We start from the raw sequence: 17844 nt of genomic DNA on the forward strand, positions 1-17844 counted from the left end.
CACCCTGTTTTATATTTTAAAAGCTCCCTCTGGCTGTTGTGTGGAGGATGGGTTGAAGAGGGGGCCAGAACAGAAGAGCCAGGGGGAAGAGAAGCCCGAGTAGAGCTTCAGAGTGGAAGGGAGGGAGACGGTCCACACGGACCTATTTAGCAAACCCTTAGGTGGGCTTTCCCTGAGCCAGTCCCTATTTTAAGCCCTTCACTGTCAGTCAGCCCCCAAAACAGTCGTACGATGTGTCTACCCTTACTCCCATTTTGCAGAAGATACAGACGCGCACAGGCGAAGCCACTTGCGGGTTTTGTCCACCAGGTGGCGCGCTTGTGCTCCTTCCGTTTGCTTTGTTGACCCTATAACGGTGCGGGACCTGCCCTCGGTGGGCGAGCGCAGCCCCTCCCGTTCTGTTCCTGGCTGTGTAGTACTCCACGCTGGCCGTCATTCGCTCAGCCTTTACCCGGTGCAAATGACCCCTTGGGTGGCTCCTTACTCCGTAGTGGCCGCCTCTCCCCGGGAGGTGGGGAGTCGCAGAGGTGAGCGGTGTTGTTGGAATTCATTGCGCGGCTCTTGCCGCCCTAAAGGCTGGAGTTTGCTCCCCTTTTCCAGACGGGGAAGCTGAGGGCCTGGAGAGGGGCTGGCGTAGGGCCAAGCTCTCGGACTGGCCAGTGCAGGGGCCGGGCTGGGAGGGGGCCTCGGCGGCCCTCCGGGCGGGGGCGGGGGCGGAGCCTCGGGGGGCGGGGCCCTCAGCCTCCGCGCCGGCGCCGATCGGCGGGCGCCCCCCCTTCCTGTGCCCCGAAGTCCGCGGCGGTGGCGTCCAGAGACCGCAGCCGCATAGAGCCGGAGCCGAACGGGTGGCGGCGCCATGGCGTGCGCGGGGCTGCTCACTGTGTGCCTGATCCGGCCGCCTGCGCCGGAGCCCCCGCGACCCCCCGCGTCCGCGCCGGCAGCCGGACCCGCAGGACACGCGCTCTTCCAAGACGTGAGTGGGGAGCGGGCCGGGGGCGCCGGCGCTGTGGCCCTGGGGGTGGTGTCTCTCGCGGTGTCTCTCCAGGTCTCTGTCGTATCTCTCCCTGTGTCTCCCTGGACTCTGTCTCTCACTGCCCCCGTCTCTGCGGCTCTCTCACTCTGCTTTTCCCTGTCTCTATGCCCGTCTCTCTTCCTCCAGGTCTGTTGGGGACCCTGCCGCTGCCTCTGGGTCTCTGCCTCTGCCTCTAGGTCTCTGCCTCTCTCACTATCTCTCTCTGACCCTGCTGTCTCTGTTTCCGTGTGTCTCCCTTATCTTTCTCTCTCAGCCTTTGTGTCCCATTCTGTCCCTCATTCTTTCTCTCTTTATCTCTCCTTGTCTCTGGTTCAGTGTTACTGTCCCTCCTGCCCCCCAACCCGGAACAACCCCATGTATGTGTCTGGCCGCGGGGGCGGGGGGGCCGTCAACCCTTGATCACAGGAGCAGTCACAGTGCCCCTCTATGGCAGCCCGGGTCCAGGTTGACCCAGGCAGGGGGGCCTGGAAGAGGAAGCAGTCCCCTGACTCCTGACCTGGTGCTGACCCAGAGTCCCTTAGATCCAACCCAAGGATCCCACAGTTGGTCGGGGCTGCCCACAGTCACTCTCTGTGGTCTGTACACCCTCTCCTGACTGGCAGGTGGCCCTGCAGCCCCTATGGACACCAGCGTGGAGCAGCCTGGCCCAACCTCGGTCATTGCCCTGAGCCCCTTCCCCACCTTTCACCCCAGCCCTCAGTCCGTCCTGTGCCTCTCATGCCCCCACTCCCAGAGGTCCCTGCCAGTGGGAAAGGCTGTACTCCTGCCCCCTCCCCACTGTCCCTAGTGACTCAGCACTTGGCCACAGTCCTCCCAGCTGGAAGGGACCTGACCCTCCCACTTCCCAGATGGAAAAACCAAGGCCTGGAGGGTTAGGGATATGTCCGAGATCACACATGGAGGCAGGGGCACACTAGGGTGTGGCCCTAGGTATCCTCATTCTCAGCTTAGTACCCCTCCCCCACTCTTACCCCCGTGTATCTCCAGGCTGCTGGGCTGCTGTGTGGACCCCGACCCAGTGGCAGACCTTCTCTGAGTCAGGCTTCTGGCTAGGGATTACATTCATCCCTGAGCCTCACTGACCCAAGAAAACAGCCAGAGGGAAGAGGTATTCAGGACCTGGAGCTGATAGGGGCTCTATGTCCAGGCTTTGGCCTGCCCCTCCTTGCCAGGCCTGCTGGTGTCCTATTGGATGGGCTGCTTTGGGTGACCTGGGAGTCTCTGGTCCCTAGGGGAGACAGGGACCAAGTCTTGACTCTGCTCCACTCTTGCTGCCTCTGTTGCCCTTCCTGTCTGCTTCTCCATGAATACAGTCTGTCCACCCTTGCACGTACACACACACACACACACACACACACGCACGCACACAGGCCTGCCCAAGACCCTCATACTGAGTTGGCCTCATAGGAAGCCCCAGCCCTGGAAGGGTTAACCCTGGGCTGCTCCCCTGTGTGCTAGTGGGAAAACAGTCACCCACAAAGAAAGGACTAGCCACTACCTGCATGTCAGGGTCTTCAACAAGCTCACAGAGACACAGCGCGGAGTGGGCAGAGTCTGGGACAGCCCATAGCCACACAGCAGAGTTGGGGTTCAGGTCTGGGATGGGTGCCCAGGATACTCAGGCCGCATCTTGGCCCATCTCCCCACCTTCCTCAAGCTGGGACCGTTCGAGGGCTGATGCATCAGACAGAACTTGGGACTGACTCTGGGTGTGGGAGGTGAAGGTGCAGAGAGCTGGCTTGGAGCACCCCCCACGAGGCCAGGCCCGCAGAAGTGAGCAAGCAGTGGGGCCCACTGTGTGCTCTTCCTGTGCTCACCTTGCTGGAAAAGCTCCTGCAGGGCCGAGCTGGGCAGGAGGAAGGGAGACACAGGGGGCAGGCCAGCCACCTGGGGCTCTGTTGAGTTGGGTGGGAGCCTCTTGCCTCCCAGCTCACAGCTCCCATCCATGCCCTTTTGTCCTTTAGGTTTTCCGCAGAGCAGACAAGAATGGTGAGTGTGGTTTCCCCTGGGTCCCACAGTGGGGGCATGGGTGACGGACATCAGGGAGGCTCAGGGGAGGGTTGGGGGTTTGGGGGCACAGTCTAGAATGGAGAAAAATCTTGAGAGGACCCAAATCAGGAGAATGAACCCAGGTGTCCTTCTCGGAAGAAGTGTTGTTTTGAATCAAGTTTGGCAGGATGGAGAGTGGAGGAAGTGTAACTTAGCCAGAGGCTGGAGGTGGGGGCTTATTTTCATGCAGTGCCCTGGCACACTGGGGGGTACTTCTCGTATATGACCTTATGTTGTCCTCACAACTGCAAGCTAGGTGAGAATTCTTCACCCCATTTCACAGACAAAGGAGCAGGGGCCCAGAGAGGTAAAGCAGGCTGCCTGAGGTGGTGGGCCTTGAACCCAGGTCTAATGTGATGCTTGGTCCCAGGCTCCCTGTGTGAGGGGCTTGGAAGGGTGTGGTCATGGAGATGAGGCCCTGTGGGGGGTTTTATCTTAGATTTTTAGAGTGCTCAGTAACTTTCCACATTACCAACCATCTGGACACAGGGAGGGCTTGGGCAGGATAAAGCTAGGTCCAGGGAATCAGCTCCTCCTGCCCTGGGTCCTGGGCAGTCTCAGACTCTTGTCTGGCAAAACCTTGAAAGCTAAAGCAGGAGCCATTAGGAGACCCTGCAGGCAGGTTGCTGTGCATAGATGACTCAGAGCAGCCCACGGTGCCTTGATTGGCCAGTGGAGGGTCTGAGCTGAGACAGCCCGTCAGCCTTGACCTCACTTTCAGCTGGGGGCTTCAGACCTGTTTATGTTTCAGCCTCCTTGAGAGAGGATTGTGTCCCCACCCCTTGCCCCTTCTCCCTGGGTCTCTTCAAATTGGTGGAGACCATTTGTTCCAACCGGTTCATCAGGGCACATGGTCTCATTTGGATCACAGCATCTTGTCTGGGGAAGTTCTGACCCTCCCCCAGCTCCACTCTCCCCACCCCATCTGCTTAGAGACCTCACAGGTAACACTCGGCCTCTGCTACATGTGCCCTGTGGATGGGGAGGCCTTTCCCTCCTGAGCCAGCCTGCTGCTACTTACAGGGGCTCCACTCTTAGGAAGATCTTATCTGACTCCCTGTGGCTTCTCTGTGAAGGGCCTGGGTCCAGAGCACGGAGGTCCCCTCCACCCTGGAGCCACACTGGCCAGCATGTGGGGCAGAGACCCAGCCCCGAGTCCTCCAAGTGACATCTGGCCCTGCCATGATCTGACTGTGACCCAGGCTGTTGTTCATTTGTTTCTTCATTTGGCAAACATTGAGTCCGTACCCAGTGCCACATGTGTACTGCCCTGTCCCTTGGGTGCCTGCAAAGTGGGCCCTGTTGCCTTAAATGGGCACCTCTGGGGGCCCCAGCCCTTTTGTCCCCAATGGCCAGGCCTCCCATAAGCTCAGAATCCCATTCCACTTGGCTGGGTGTTTGTGAGATGCTGCAAAGCCTTCAGTGGGCCTGGATCTTGTGGCAGGGGTTCAGCCAGGGTCAGGGATACTGACTCGGCTCTCTGTCCACCCACCCCGCCCAGATGATGGTAAGCTCTCATTTGAAGAATTCCAGAATTACTTTGCCGATGGGGTTCTCAGCCCCGGGGAGCTGCGAGAGCTGTTCAGCAGTATTGATGGGCATCCCGCTGAGTGAGTACTCAAGGGGGATGTGTGCACCGCATGTAGATGTGAGGCCAGGCTGTCCCAACCCCACTGTGTCTCCTGCTGCTTTGGTTCCTTATGGAGGATGAGGAGGGCAGAGGGAGAGGGGTGCCAGTGCTCAGTGCCAACTTTACCCACCCACCTACCCCCTCCCTGGCTCCAGCCTTGCTCATCACACTGCTTCCAGCTGGGACCCCCAAAATAGCCAGGCCTGAGTCACCACCTATGGTTCAGCCCACAGGTGTCCCCTCTTCCAACTCCTGCTTCCTGCAGGGACCAGAGGATGCCTGGGGACAGCTGGCCCCCGCCTGCTTCCACCCATGGATGCAGGTGCTTCCACATCTACAGGCCTTAGTGCGAGTTTGCTTGCCTTCTCTCCTGCTTCCTCACATGGGTGCACACACATGCACAGCTATCCCTCCCTCTTACTCCCCTTCCCCCCATCTCCTTAGAATAAATCCTAGGCTCCCATGTCCTCCCATGTCCTCAGGCTTGGGCTGGACCCTTTGTCTGCAGTGCTACCACCTAACCACCACCAGATACTCCAGTCAGATTTCTTCTCCTTCAAGGCCTAACTTAGGCAGCCCCTCCTCCAGGAAGCCCTCCCTGACCTACCAAGTAACACTCCATGCCTTCTCTGCATTTCCACAGACCTGGGACCTGGCTCCCCCTTCCCAGCTCTAACCACTCCTCTCTGGCCTGTGTTCATATCTGCCTCCCCGGCCTGAAACCCCTTTGGAGGCAGAGAGTGGGACTGAAATTTTGCCCTCAGGGAGTGTTTGGCGGGCTGATAGTACCCGTGCTCCCCCTCTCTGTCCACTGAGCAACTTAACCTGGGGTGGAGTCAGAAGTTGCCTCCTTGTCAGCCTGAGCTGGGCAGGAAGAGGAGAGGAACATTGGCTTCAAAGTCCCAGTTTACCAGGCCCAAGTCAGCGGGTCTGAAGGGCGCCTTCTCTTTTCCCTGTAGCAATTTGGAAACGGAGAAACTGTGTGGTGAGTAGGCCCATGGGAGCTCTTGTCTCCCGGGACCCCTGGGCAGGTGGGTGTGATGAGAGGCTGTTGCTGGTGTCCCATGGAACAGGATCGGCTGGGCTCAGGGTATGAGGCCTGGTTGGCTGCTGGGGAATTCCAGCTTGTAAGTGGGGGCGTGGGGGTCCGGGAACCTTTGAGCACCTCCTCTGCCCTCAGACTACTTCTCTGAACACCTGGGCGTCTATCGGCCTGTGCTGGCTGCACTGGAGTCGCTGAACTGTGCAGTGCTCACTGCCATGGACACCACCAAGCTGGTGAGTGGAGGGGCTGATGGTGGGTGGCCCAAAATGAGGGCACGGGGTGTCTGCTGTGCTGTGGCAGCCTCCACCACTGGGCTCAGGGCTGTGGAGCTAGAGGCCTGGGTTCTAATCCCGGCTCCCACTTTCTGGCTGTGCATCTTTACCTCTCTGGGCCTCAGTTTCCTCATCTGTAAACTGGGCATTATAATAGAACCTACCTCCAGACATTTGTTGTGACAATTAAACGAGAATGAAGGCAGGGATTTTTGTCTGTCTTGTTCTCTACTCTATTCCCAGCACCGAGACCTCTGCCTGGCACGCAGTAGCCACGTCACACCTGGAGCTGCTGCTGCTACTGCTTTTATTATTGACCAGACCTAACTGTTGTGGGGTATGAAGGCCAGCTCCCAGCAGGGATGGGCTGTGGGGGAGGGCACGCTCACACACATCCAGACGCTCGTACTGGTGTGTGGAGCTTGGTTGGGGGGCAGCCTAAGGACATGCATGAGTAGGCAGGCATGTGTGCACCCATGTGTTGGTGTCTGTGTATGGACACGTGCGCACAAGCATAAACAGTGCTCATGGCCCGGGCTCCAGGCCCTTGGATGGTATTTTAAAAACACCAAAAGGCACCCCTCCCTCTGTGTTCTTTTTAAGAAATGTCTCCACCTAAGGGGGTGAGGAGGGAACAGTGAGCAGGCCTGGGATTGTGCCTGACCTCACTTTGAGGCTCTCAGCAAGTTGATGATCATCTGAGGACAGGGCTTCCCCTTCTGGTTGCTTTCACATGGGATTTAGTAGTTTTTCAAACGGTCACCCCTTGGGGCCGGGCATGGGATGGGAATCCAAATGGTATATGATGAGGGGTTGGTATGTTATGATGACTTCCATATCTGTGGCCTGGACACAGGTGGGGGCATCGCTTTCCTTGTTGCCATGGAAACAGGGCCCTGGGGGTGGGCCCCTAGACCGGCATTCTCTGAACTGGCACTGGTTAGTGGGGATTCAAACTGCAGGTCAAAGTAAGGGCCCCAGGGGTCCTGACCACCTCCTCCTGGCCCAGAAAGGGGTAGAGCGTGACCCATCACCACACGACTCTGCCAGCTCCGATCACTGAGCCTTTTATCTGGCACTCAATGCCTCTGATAGAGCTGCAGCTCAGCCTGCCAGGTGTCTGCCTCTGCACCCCACCCCCAGTCCAACATGAGTCAGTTGAACACTTCATGCACCAGCCTGGAGCCACATTCCTGGTACATGGCCCGGGTCATCCAGTGGCATTGGAAGGAACGCAGTGAGGCCACCATGGAGCTGCCTGTCCACACTGCTGGGCCACGCCCGGGTTTGGCCACCAGGCGAGGCTGCAGTGCCCCATAACCATGCCGCCGGCACTGGGCTTCCAGCTCCATCTCCAGACGCTCAGTGAAGCCAGGGAAAAGCGTGGAGCCACCGGCCAGCACCACGGTGTTGGCCAGCCGTGTCCGTAGTGTTGCCTAGCAGACCCGGCTGGAAGATAGGTTCCGGGCAGCGGAAGCGCTCACTGCTGAGGCAGACAGAGCACCCATTGCCTAAGTAGAAACTGACAGGATGGTGGCGGGCAGGGTTACGGAGGTCACCCTCGAAGTCCAGCGACACATAGCAGCAGCGCTTCTTGAGCTGTGTGATGACCTTGCGGGGCAGGGCATGCAGTCGTTGATCGGGGCAGGCTGCCACCAGCAGGTCCCGCAGGTAGCGCGACAGAGTACTGCCTGCCACGTCCAGCCGGAAGGTGGTCTCGTGCCACGAGTGGCCCGCATAGATGGGTGTGGCGTGGCACACGCCAGCGCCCGCCTCCAAGGCCAGCCCGCTGAACGCGCCGACAGAGTAGAGCGCCAGCAACGCGGTGCTGGCTATGTGGCACGCGGGCACTGCCAGGGCCTCGAACAGCAGCAGCTCGGCCACCCTCTCGCGGCCCGCGGGCGGAGCCGACGGCGAGTCGCTCATCAGCACCGGCTACTGCTCTGGGCACACCCGCAGGCCGCCCACCAGCAGGCGCTCCCACAGCCCCTCCAGCGCCTCCCAGTCCACCACCACGCCGTGCTTGATGGGGTGCGCCCGCGCCACGCCGCCCGCCAGCTCATAGCCGGGCGCCCCGGGCAGCACGGGCCGGTCCCAGCTGGGCACCAGGCTGGAGCTCTTCAGTACCAGGCGCGGCTGCTCCTTGCCCGCGAAGCCCGCCTTGGTGAAGCCCGAGCCCTGGTCCACCACCACCGCTACGCGGCCCAGCGAGGGCAGCCGGCGGACCCGGCGGCTCCCGGACAGCGACGCCACCTTCGGGCCGGCCACGCCCTTCAGCCCAAAGCTCCGCCCCCGGCGTGAGAACCCCGCCTCAGCTGGACTTGATGGTGGCCCGCCTTTCAGCTCTTGGCTCTGCTTCGTGGGCCTACATCCCCGCCTTTCTGCGCTAGAGAACTATCGCTCTCATTCCTTGGGCTCCGCCCTCTGGTCCTGAAGTCCCACTCTTCTGGCCGGAGTGGAGGTCTCTTTTCAGGTCTTGGCTCCGCCCCCGGGCCTGAGGCCCAACCTTTGGTTCAAGTGTCAGTCTCCGCCCTAAGTGGGTTCTGGCTCAGTCCCTCTTGGTCCTCCTCTGGCTCAAGGCCCCACCCCCTCTCTGAGGACTCGCCTGGGTGGTGCGGCTCCGCCCCCTAAGTAAGCCCTTGCTGAGGTGGACGATGAGAGGGCCGCTTTAAGAGATTGAGAAGCCTCCAGAAGCAGCTCTGAGAATGAAGGGGTCTTGTGGCAATGTTTTCCAGACATATATCCCCCTTGGGGACCCAGGAGTCCAGCCCAGCCCTTGAGACCCTGGCGGTCTCCTGACACTTCTCAACTGGGTTTGACCCAAGTATTGTAGCTCCTGGTCGTGGAGTTTGGAGGGGGTGGTCAGAGAAGGAAGGAAAAGAACTTGGACTCATTGTGACCTCAGTTCTCAGCACCTGCCGTGCTTTCGCAGCCTCTACCCTGATGAAAACACCTCAGACCCATCCTCTCTCCTGGGACAGGGTCAAGGGCAGTGATTTTGACATCCAGGGGTCTGGCCTCAGCCGCTCAGCCCAACCAATTTGATTCCTTCCCCAAACCACTTCGGATTATCTGATGTGCTCTGGCCAAATGTGCAGCCCCTTCCCTCTCAACGCTGAAGAGAAAGCTCTTAATTATGGATCTCCAGCCACCCTGAAGATCTCTGTGTGCTTAGCCTTCAAGGGCCCAGGTAGCCCACAAAGGGATCCTACCTTCAGGGGCTTACAAACATGGACCTGAGTTTGAGACTCAGTTCTGAGGCTGACTCATTGTGCACTGAGCAAGTCCTAATCTCTCTCTGGTCTCAGTTACTTCCTCCGAAAGGCGGTCGTCCTCACACACAGGAAATAGTCCACGTCTTGTCTCTGCAGAGTCTCTTTATTCTCTTTAGGACCATTCTGGATGCAAGTTGAAGACCCATTCCGGTGAGCTTAAGCTAAAATACGGACTTTTATCACAAGGGTCTTGGATGTCTTATGGATACCAAGGCAAGGGTGAAATCAGGTTTTAGGAAAAGACTGGAATCAGGGCCTGACTGTCGGCCTGTGGGGGACCCAAGATGTGCACTGGCTCTGCGTTCTGGTTATATTCTTCTCGAGACTGGCTTCAGCCTGTGCACGTTCCTGTAGAAAACATAGTCTCCTACAGCTCCTAAATTACAGACCTAGGGAAGGGGCTGATAGGACCAGCTTGGGCCAATTGCTTATGCCAGGAGGTGTGGCCACATCGAGGAACGTGGTTACCCTGATTGTAACCATGTGGATGGTAGGAAAGGGTCAGTTCTCACAAAGCAGCAGGGGAGATGCTATGGGTAGTACAGCCTCCAGCCTGATGCAGGTGATGTGGTGTTGACACTGACAAAAGTGTATCTGCAGCAGAGGCTGTGCCTGTGGTTTTAGTGAACTGGGACCTTCACCCCTGATGCATCTGCCCCCAAAGGGGGCATTCTGATGTTGGTCTCCAGTGGAATGCAGGCTGCAGGTTTGGCAGGGCTGGAGGGGTTAGGGTCCGGAGCTGGGTTTGGGACACAGGAGAGAGAGAAGCAGCTGGGTCCCACCCACAGAAAGCATGCAGGGCCTCTGTGAGTGAATTAGGGAGGTGAACCTCGAATTGAAGACCACAAGTGGCAATATGGCCAGAGCAGGGGTGAGGGTGGAAGTCACTAAGAAGCCCTAGAGGCGAAGACCAAGGCTGGGGGTCTGGACCTGTACATCCCAGTAATAAGTTTGGGCACAGCGGAGAACCAGTGTGAGCTTATGAGCGGGAGCGTGAACTGCCCTACAGATCAGTGGTTTGGAAGAAGGCTTTGGTTGCAATGTGGGGAAGAGGATGGGACAGGGTAATTTGGGAGACAAGTCACTGAGGTGCCTTGAGGGTTACCAAGCAGAGTGGGTTAGGAGTGAGGGGTCAGAGGACCAGGGACCCCAGCCTCTCCTCCTGGGTGCTCTCACAGGCAGAACGTTGAGTCTAAGCCTCAAACTATGCTGACCATGAGACCTTCACAGTTCTTCCCCAAGGTGGTGGCTTTTTGCCTGGGACCTTCCCTCAGCTTAAGAAGGACCTGTGAGTGCTGGAGACTCTTGGAGCTGCCTGGCCTCTGCTGGAAGCAGGCCCCTCCTCCTAGCGTGGCCAAGCCTGGGTTTGCCCAAGCTCTCTTCCATTGGGCCTGCAGAGCCGTCAGGATCTGACCCGGGCCTGGAGCTGGAGGGGAGAGGAGCAGCCTCCCTCCACTGTGGCACGGTGACCCCACCCCACCCCGCCCCGCCAGCCCGGAATTGGGGTTCTGACTCTTGGGTCACAAGAAAGGAGGAAGCAAAAACCGCCTTGGCTCCAGGCCATGGCTGTGGCTCTGCCTTCAATACGCCTGTTCTCCCCTGTCTCGCTCAGGGCCTCAGTTTCCCCCACCCCAGCTCTACGCCCCGATGCCTCAGACAGGGAGGGCTACAGGCGCCAGGGTTGCTATGCGCTCTTTATTGGTATGGACTGGGGTCCGGAGGTCCGGGCCAGGCACTCAGTGCCGCGGGCGAGGGCAGCGGCGCCGCTTGCTCGGCTGCTCCTAGGCAGGGTAGGCGTAGCGGCCAGCCTTGCTCTTGGTCAGCAGACCGGCGATGAGCCACCGCCAGCCATGCGCGGCCTTGGCCCCGCCCCCCGCGCCGGGCCCGCCCCCGGGCCCACCCGCCACGCGGCGCTCCTCCTGCTGCAGCTGTGCGTCCAGCAGCAGCAGCTTGACTAGAATCCTCTTCGTTTCGCGCCCACGCGCGCTCTCGCGCCGCTCAGCGCCGTCGCCCGCACCTTGCAACGTGGGCGCCGCCGCCTGGGAGCCCAAGGGGGTGCCCGCCGCGTCCTCACCCGGCCGCCCGGGCCGCGCGCCGGGGCCCGCCGTCGCCTCGGCTAGCTGCTGCCGCTTGTCCAGGGGGAAAAGCAGCACGATCTTGGTCTGGGGGTGAGGCAGGGGCGTGAGGGGAAAGAGCACCCCCCACCTTCCTATCGGGGACCCTCACCCACCCGGGACTCCTGCCATCCTCCCAGCCCGGGCAGGGGGAGGTGGGGGAGGCAGGCACCCTGCCCCCCTTGCCCGGGATCCTGCCTCCCCTCTGGAAACCCTCACCCCCGCCCCCGCCAGGCTGACCTCCTGAGACCTCACTCCGGTCACGTTTATGAAATACGCTGCCTGCCCTCCCAGCCTCGATGCTGAGACCCTCACCCACCCCGGACCCTGTCCAGGGCCTCTGCCCACTTGAGGAGGGGGAATGGAAAGGGGGCATAAGGGAACTCCCTGTGCCCATAGCCCCAGTGGCACCAGCTAGGGCTGATTCGCCATGCCAGGACCTCCACCCATCTGTCCACCGTTGGGAGAATCCCCTCCTGCTCCCCCTCCTAGGCTCCCAAGTCTCATCCACCTCCTGGTTTCTGCAATACCTGCTCTCCCTTCTGGGTTATTAGGACCCCATCCACACCCACGTGGGTTCCTGGGATCCTCATCCTCAGAAGGGGTTCTCTAACCCCTTCCATGCCCCACAAGGCCTAGAGTCTCAGCATCCCCTCCTGTCCACCTGTCCAGGTCCCCTGAACTCCATCTGCCCCTTGCCCTCCTGGGACTCACACTCGGCTTCTTCCACTTGAGGTGGTTGAAGAACTGCTGTTTCCGCCAGGCCTTGTCCATGTCAGGTGGCCTCTCCTTGCGGGCCTGCTTGGGCACTTTGGTCCTCTTGTGGGAACTGTTGTTTCCCATGGCAGGGCTGGTCACCACTGGGGGGGCCCGGCCCATGCTGCCTCTGCCCTGCCCTCTCTCTGGCTGGGGGTCCCTGCCCAGGCTCTGTCCCAGAGAGGCCACATTGTGACCTCATAGGTCGACCTTACCAGCTCCCGGCTCTGAGCTGCTCCTCCCAGAACACACGGGCCAAGCTCGGCTCCATTTACTCTGTCTGTGACTTCTGGCCTTGGTTTCTCAGCTGTAAAACTGGGCTAATGACCGTAAGTGAGGCGATGCTTGTAAGGTGCTTAGTGGTGAGGAGAGGAATTTCTGTGACCTGGGTTTGAATTCTGACTCTGCCGCTAACTAGTTGTGTGACCTTGGCCAAGGTAATCAACTTCTGTAGCCTTCAGTCTTTTCATATGCAAAATGGGGTCAATTATGTTTCCTGTAAATTATTACGAGGGTTAAATGAAACTCTGCTTAGAAACAGGGCCTGATGCAGAATGGGTGCTTGTGTCAGCCAGGTTCTTTGGTTGTAAACAACAGAAACGGATCAGTCATCTTAAGCACCAGCAAGGGAATTTATTGGAAGGATTTTGGGAAGCTCAAAGAACGGCCAGGAAGTCTAGAGATCAGGCTTGGAGAAACCACTGGCCTGTCTGAGAATGAGAGGTCCCAGCCCCACCTCTGTCCCTGCCCATCTGATGGCTGAATTGAGGCAGGTTATGGGCAGAAGACGAAGCCCTTGATGTAGGGTGCCTCTGGAGCCCCTTGTGGAGGGGGGCACCACAGCTCCCCAGGACTCCCACCCTGTACTGTGTACAGGTGGAGTGGGCAGGTTTCTTGTTAGAATTATGTTTGACAATGAAAACAATGGCAGTTCTTTATTGAGAACTTATGTGCCAGGTACTAGGCTGAGCCCTAAGTAGGAGATAACTCACTGGAGCCTCTCAACAGCTCAGCGAGATGGCTATTACCATCCCTGTTTTATAGGTGAGGAAACTGAGGCACAAGGAGATGAAGGTAGCTGGGGAGTCTCTGAGCGTTCCAGGTGGGCAGCACAGGGCCTGGCACATGGTGGTCCTCCCTGTCTCTGCCTGCCTTGGCAAGGGCTGGGGGGAAATGGCAGTGTAGACGGGGATCAGTGCTGGTGTGTGTGTGTGAGGCCAGCGACCTGCTGTCTTGTATCTGCAGCTCCTAGTAAGAGGTGCTCAGTAAAGGTTTGTTGCATGGATGAGTGAATGAATGAATGGATGAATGAATGAATACTAAGCCTGTGAGTTTGGGGCCAGCTGGTGAGTATGGCACCATATCACACTGTCATTTTGCCTTGTGGGTCAAAATTGCCCTGCCCCACCCGACCCAGCCCAGTCTAGCTGTGCCTGCGGCCTCAATGGCTGAAGGTGGGAGCCCCAACAGGGAAAGGGCCTTGAGGGCCAGAGAATGGCAGATGCTTCTCTGTGAGCTGGCCTCATACCTCCCAGTAAGAGAGGCCAGGCCCAGACAAGGAGGGGGTCCGGCGTCTGCTCCCCACCGAGTCCCAGTGCCTTTCTGCTTATGCCAGGTCTGCATGTCCTCTGCTCTTTAGGCTGCCACTGTTGCTCTGATGAGCAGGGGGTGGGGCGCAGGGGGCAGCTCCCCATTCAGAAATACATGCTTGGAGCCAGGAGATGCTGACCATGCCCCCTCTGCCCCCAGGAGTATGAGCGGGCCTCCAAGGTGGACCAGTTTGTGACACGCTTCCTATTGCGGGAGACGGTGAGCCAGCTCCAAGCCCTGCAGAGCTCGCTGGAGGGGGCGTCAGATACCCTGGAGGCCCAGGCCCATGGCCCACGGTGTGTGAGGAGCTCTGCCCACCTGTGGGTCCGGTTCATGAATGCCCCATATCTCCATGTGTCAAGGCCCTCAGCTTTTATCATGTTCCATGTTCTAGCATCCTGGAGCCCAAATTCTTGTTCTTAGGGAGGCCAAGAGGGGTGAGCAGGGGTGGCTGGCTTTGAGGCTGGGCCTCAGTGTCCCGGGAAGCCTGTCTTACCCACCCAGGCCCGTGCTGGGGCCCCAGAGCTTGGCCCCGTGAGTCTGGGAGCAGTGGGCTGACCCTCCACTCCCCTCAGGTCAGATGAAGAGAGGGTGGAGGTGCAGAGCAGGCCCCGAGGCAGCCGGCGGGCAGGGCGCAGGGCCCTGCGGAGTGTCAGTCGGTCACCCACCTGGTCTCCTGGCTCCTCTGACACAGGTGGGTGTGCCTGCGGTGGGATGGGAGGGCACGGCATCCCCCAGGGCCCCAGTGTTTGCTCCTCCACTTTCCCTCAATTCATCCCAAGAAGCCCCCAGCCTGAGGGGGCCCGTGCCTGACCCCCAGGGCAGAGCTCAGAGGCTGAGATGCACTGGCGGCTCCAGATCAACCGTCTCCAGGAGCTCATCGACCAGCTGGAGTGCAAGGTGAGTGGCTGTGTGGCCAGTGCCCCGTGCCTGTGGACCTTTTGGGAATCCACCCAAGCCAGGCACACGCCAGGGACCTGGCCATGCTCTGCGTCCCTCACAGGCCCCCCGGCTGGAACCCCTGCATGAAGAGGAGTTTACCCAGGGGCCCAACTCGGTGAGTGTGTGAGAGGGGCAGGCAGCTGGGTGTGGGAGTTCGGGAGGAGATCATGAAGTGAGGGGGTTCACGGCCAGCTGCCCCCAGCCTCTGTCTTGTACATATGCCCCCTTCTCCAGGCTTGACCCAGCCCTTGTCCCCTGGGCCTGGCAGGCAGGTGCTGGGTTCTGGCCCTTTGCTCTGTGACCCTGCAGAACTCCGTCCTTCCATGGGCGTCAGTGTCCCTTGTCTACAGTTCTGAAAGCTGGGTCTGGAGCAGTGTGGACAGAGGCTAAAGGGGGTCAGGAGGAAGTGGTGCCATACTGCAGGAGAGTGGGACAGTGGCTGGATCAAGGCAGCAACCTTGGTGATGGGAAGAGGAGGATGGAGTCAGGGAAGCTGGGGGCCAGGCTGGGGCAGGAGCCCGACCTCAGGGTTGGCTGGGTCTGGTGCAGGACAAGAAGGGCGGGGTCGTCCTGGAGGCCACAGCAGTCCCTCACCCCATGCCCTGCCCTACCGCACCCCAGCTGACCAGGCTGCCTCTCTTGCCAGCACATCCTCGTGGCCCAAAGGCAGGTGCAGGTGGCAGAGGAAGCCCTGCAGGACTTCCACCATGCCCTGTGCTGCTACGTGGACTTCACAGGGGCCCAGAGCCATTGCCTGCAGTGAGTCCTCAGCTGGGTGGTGGGCCGGCCAAGGTCGGGGTGGGGGGTGAGCATGAGGAATGCTGGGACTGAGCGTCCCGGGCCAGGGCTCTCGTTAGACACCCCTGGCTAGGTGGGCAGAGGTGGTGGCAGCCCAGGCCTGGCCTGGCCGTCTCTTTGGCCCTGCAGTGTGTCTGCCCAGAAGATGCTGGACAATGCCTCCTTCACCCTGTACGAGTTCTGGCAGGATGAGGCCTCCTGGAGAAGGTATGAGTGGTGGTCTAACAGCTAATGTTTATAGAGTATGTGCCCTGGAGTGAGTCAAGCCTGGGTTCAAATCATCCTCTCCTATTCACTGGCTGTGTGACCTCAGGAGAGTTATCCCTCTGAGCCCCAGTGGCCTCCTTTTCAAAATGGGAGTGATCATAGTTCCATCCTCTTATCACCTAAATGAGATGACATGTAAAGAACTGAACACAGTGCCAGGTACAGGGTAGGTGCACAATGAATACACACCTTTACCACTGTGCCACACCCTATGGCATAGGGCCTATGCCACATGCCTTGTGTGTTATTTCATGTAATCCTCCCAGTATCCCAGTGAAGTGGACACTGTTGTCCCCATTTCACAGAGGAGAAAACTGAGGCTCAGAGCCACTACGAGGAAGGACTCAGATCTGAAACCAGGCAGCAGGACTGGGTGGGAGTGGGGAGCTTTTAACCATGTGGTCCTGATCCTTGGGGACCAGCTCCAGCCTTGGTCCACCTGCGGCCCTCCCCAGGCACCAGCAGTCCGCCTGCAGTAAGGCCTTCCAGCGCATCCTCATTGACCACCTGCAGGCTCCAGACACCCTCACCACTGTGTTCTTCCCAGGTGGGCTTCAGCTCCCAACCCTCTCCACAGCCTTGGGAACTGGGGGGAAGGGCAGCGGGCACCTGATGGCCTCTGACTCCCCACCTCTGACCCTCAGCATCCTGGTGGATTATGAATAATAACTGAGCCTGACCTGCATAAGCCAAGGACCCTGGAGCCCTGCCTGCCTCCTTCTGGAGCTTCTGGACTGGTCAGCTCAGCTCAAGACCAAGAACGCTGCCACCTCCTATACCTGGGGCCTGGCTCTCAGAGGCCGCCCCTCCCAGAGCCAGCTGGTGGAGAATCTCTCAGCCCGGGGATCAGAGACTGGGCTGCTTGCTTTGTATTTCTTTCTTTAACAGTGTATTTTATTGCTCACAGCTTTGGCCTCTGAGGCACTCTGGCATCTGTCTAGCCCAGGAGGCCTGGATTCTGGTCCCCTCTGCCCCTGCCTTGCTGTGTGACCCAGGGCAGGTCCCTTCCCTCTCTGAGTGGGCCTTGGGCTGTCTGGCTACCTAGTGGGTGCCTGCTTTCTTCTTGCTATCTTGGGGCCAGGCTTCTGCTCTTCCCCAACCAGCAGCAGAACCAGGGCTGATGCTCAGGGACTGTCCATACCCCCGAACCTCGACCCCCGAGGCTGGGCTGGATCAGTCTGCAGTCTGCAAGGACCTGGGTGTCCCCATCACCCTCCTGGGCTGGCAGGCTCCTGACTCTTTCAGCACCTGAGGCTGCACCAGAGCCCTCTGCAGGATCCTGGGTTGGTTTGCATGTCATTTGCATATCATTTGCATGCTCATGCCCACCCATACTAAGGGCACTATGGGAAGCCCCAAGGTGACCTTGCTAAGTAGCAATAATTTGGCTCCAGAGTCACCTGCTGCCCCCAGATACCTCTGAACCCCAGCCCAGGACCCCAGCCCAGAGGCAATAAAGGCAGTAGTCACCTCTGGCATCGTGTCCTCTCTCGCCCTTGGCAAGAAGGCCAGGCCCCCATTCCTGCTGATAGCGGGAACTTAATCACGGCCAATCCAGGTTTCCTCAATTCAGGACCCTCTCACCCCACAAACCCTGGTTCTAGGGTCGTTCCTGGGAAAGGAGAATGGACATGGGCTCTGCCTTAATCCACCCCAAATCCTGGGGGTTCTAGCTTCACCCCCCCTTCGTTTGCCAACAGGGTGTGGCATGGAGCTGGGGACAGGCCACAGAGCCCTCTCAGGGTCCCAAATAGCATGGCCGATCCCTGTGAGAAGACCTGTCCCCAGACAGAAACTCCCCCGCCCTTCCAGGCTGGATTTGTCACCACCCCTACCACCTGACAGAGCCATAGGGCAGTTCCAGGAGAACAATGGCTGAGTCGGTCCTGCCAGCTATTGGTGGAGCCTCCTGTGAGCCATCCTGGGGGAAGGGACTTGGGGCATGGAGGGAGGTGACCAACACGGAGGGAGGTGAGAGGTGGCTACACAGGATGTGGGCTCTAAAGGGGAGGCACGTGGCACCACAAGAGCAGAGGCTGGCCTCTGACCTCGTCTGGAGGGTGTTGGGGTCAG

At 59.4% G+C, this 17844-nt stretch overlaps 3 protein-coding genes across 3 annotated transcripts; 1 reads left to right on the plus strand and 2 right to left on the minus strand.

The window, feature by feature from the left end:
- The first annotated feature begins 800 nt into the window (after nucleotides 1–800).
- NECAB3 (N-terminal EF-hand calcium binding protein 3) lies at nucleotides 801–17245 on the plus strand. The gene is made up of 13 exons (XM_029219373.1): nucleotides 801–973; nucleotides 2998–3022; nucleotides 4584–4692; nucleotides 5672–5697; nucleotides 5893–5990; nucleotides 13924–14060; nucleotides 14340–14458; nucleotides 14585–14664; nucleotides 14768–14821; nucleotides 15353–15465; nucleotides 15634–15711; nucleotides 16227–16318; nucleotides 16416–17245. Exons 1-13 carry the CDS (start codon nucleotides 857–859, stop codon nucleotides 16442–16444), a joined length of 1077 nt encoding a protein of 358 aa, XP_029075206.1. The 5' UTR covers nucleotides 801–856; the 3' UTR covers nucleotides 16445–17245.
- ACTL10 (actin like 10) lies at nucleotides 6998–9787 on the minus strand. The gene is given in 3 exon segments (XM_029219763.1): nucleotides 6998–7463; nucleotides 7465–8300; nucleotides 9773–9787. Coding segments are annotated over 3 exon segments (1131 nt in total). The 3' UTR covers nucleotides 6998–7183.
- Nucleotides 11086–12410, minus strand: CUNH20orf144 (chromosome unknown C20orf144 homolog). Its single transcript, XM_029219374.1, has 2 exons — nucleotides 12133–12410; nucleotides 11086–11466 (listed from the first exon to the last, which is right to left on the minus strand). The coding sequence occupies exons 1-2, from the start codon at nucleotides 12295–12297 to the stop codon at nucleotides 11086–11088; spliced, it is 546 nt and encodes a 181-aa protein (XP_029075207.1). The 5' UTR covers nucleotides 12298–12410.
- Nucleotides 17246–17844: the final 599 nt, after the last annotated feature.

The sequence above is a fragment of the Monodon monoceros genome, unplaced genomic scaffold (genome assembly GCF_005190385.1).
Source record: "Monodon monoceros isolate NGI ecotype Baffin Bay Population unplaced genomic scaffold, NGI_Narwhal_1 Super_Scaffold_13, whole genome shotgun sequence".
In the NCBI taxonomy this organism is placed as follows: domain Eukaryota; kingdom Metazoa; phylum Chordata; class Mammalia; order Artiodactyla; family Monodontidae; genus Monodon; species Monodon monoceros.

Bases quoted from the DNA above. Each gene is read 5' to 3' on its own strand.
- NECAB3 (XM_029219373.1), top strand. From the start codon at position 857: ATGGCGTGCGCGGGGCTGCTCACTGTGTGCCTGATCCGGCCGCCTGCG. The intron at 14,459-14,584 runs GTGGGTGTGCCT...CCTGACCCCCAG, and splicing joins TCCTGGCTCCTCTGACACAG to GGCAGAGCTCAGAGGCTGAG. The intron at 14,822-15,352 runs GTGAGTGTGTGA...CTCTCTTGCCAG, and splicing joins TTACCCAGGGGCCCAACTCG to CACATCCTCGTGGCCCAAAG.
- CUNH20orf144 (XM_029219374.1), bottom strand. From the start codon at position 12,297: ATGGGCCGGGCCCCCCCAGTGGTGACCAGCCCTGCCATGGGAAACAAC. The intron at 11,467-12,132 runs GTGAGTCCCAGG...CCTCACCCCCAG, and splicing joins TCAAGTGGAAGAAGCCGAGT to ACCAAGATCGTGCTGCTTTT.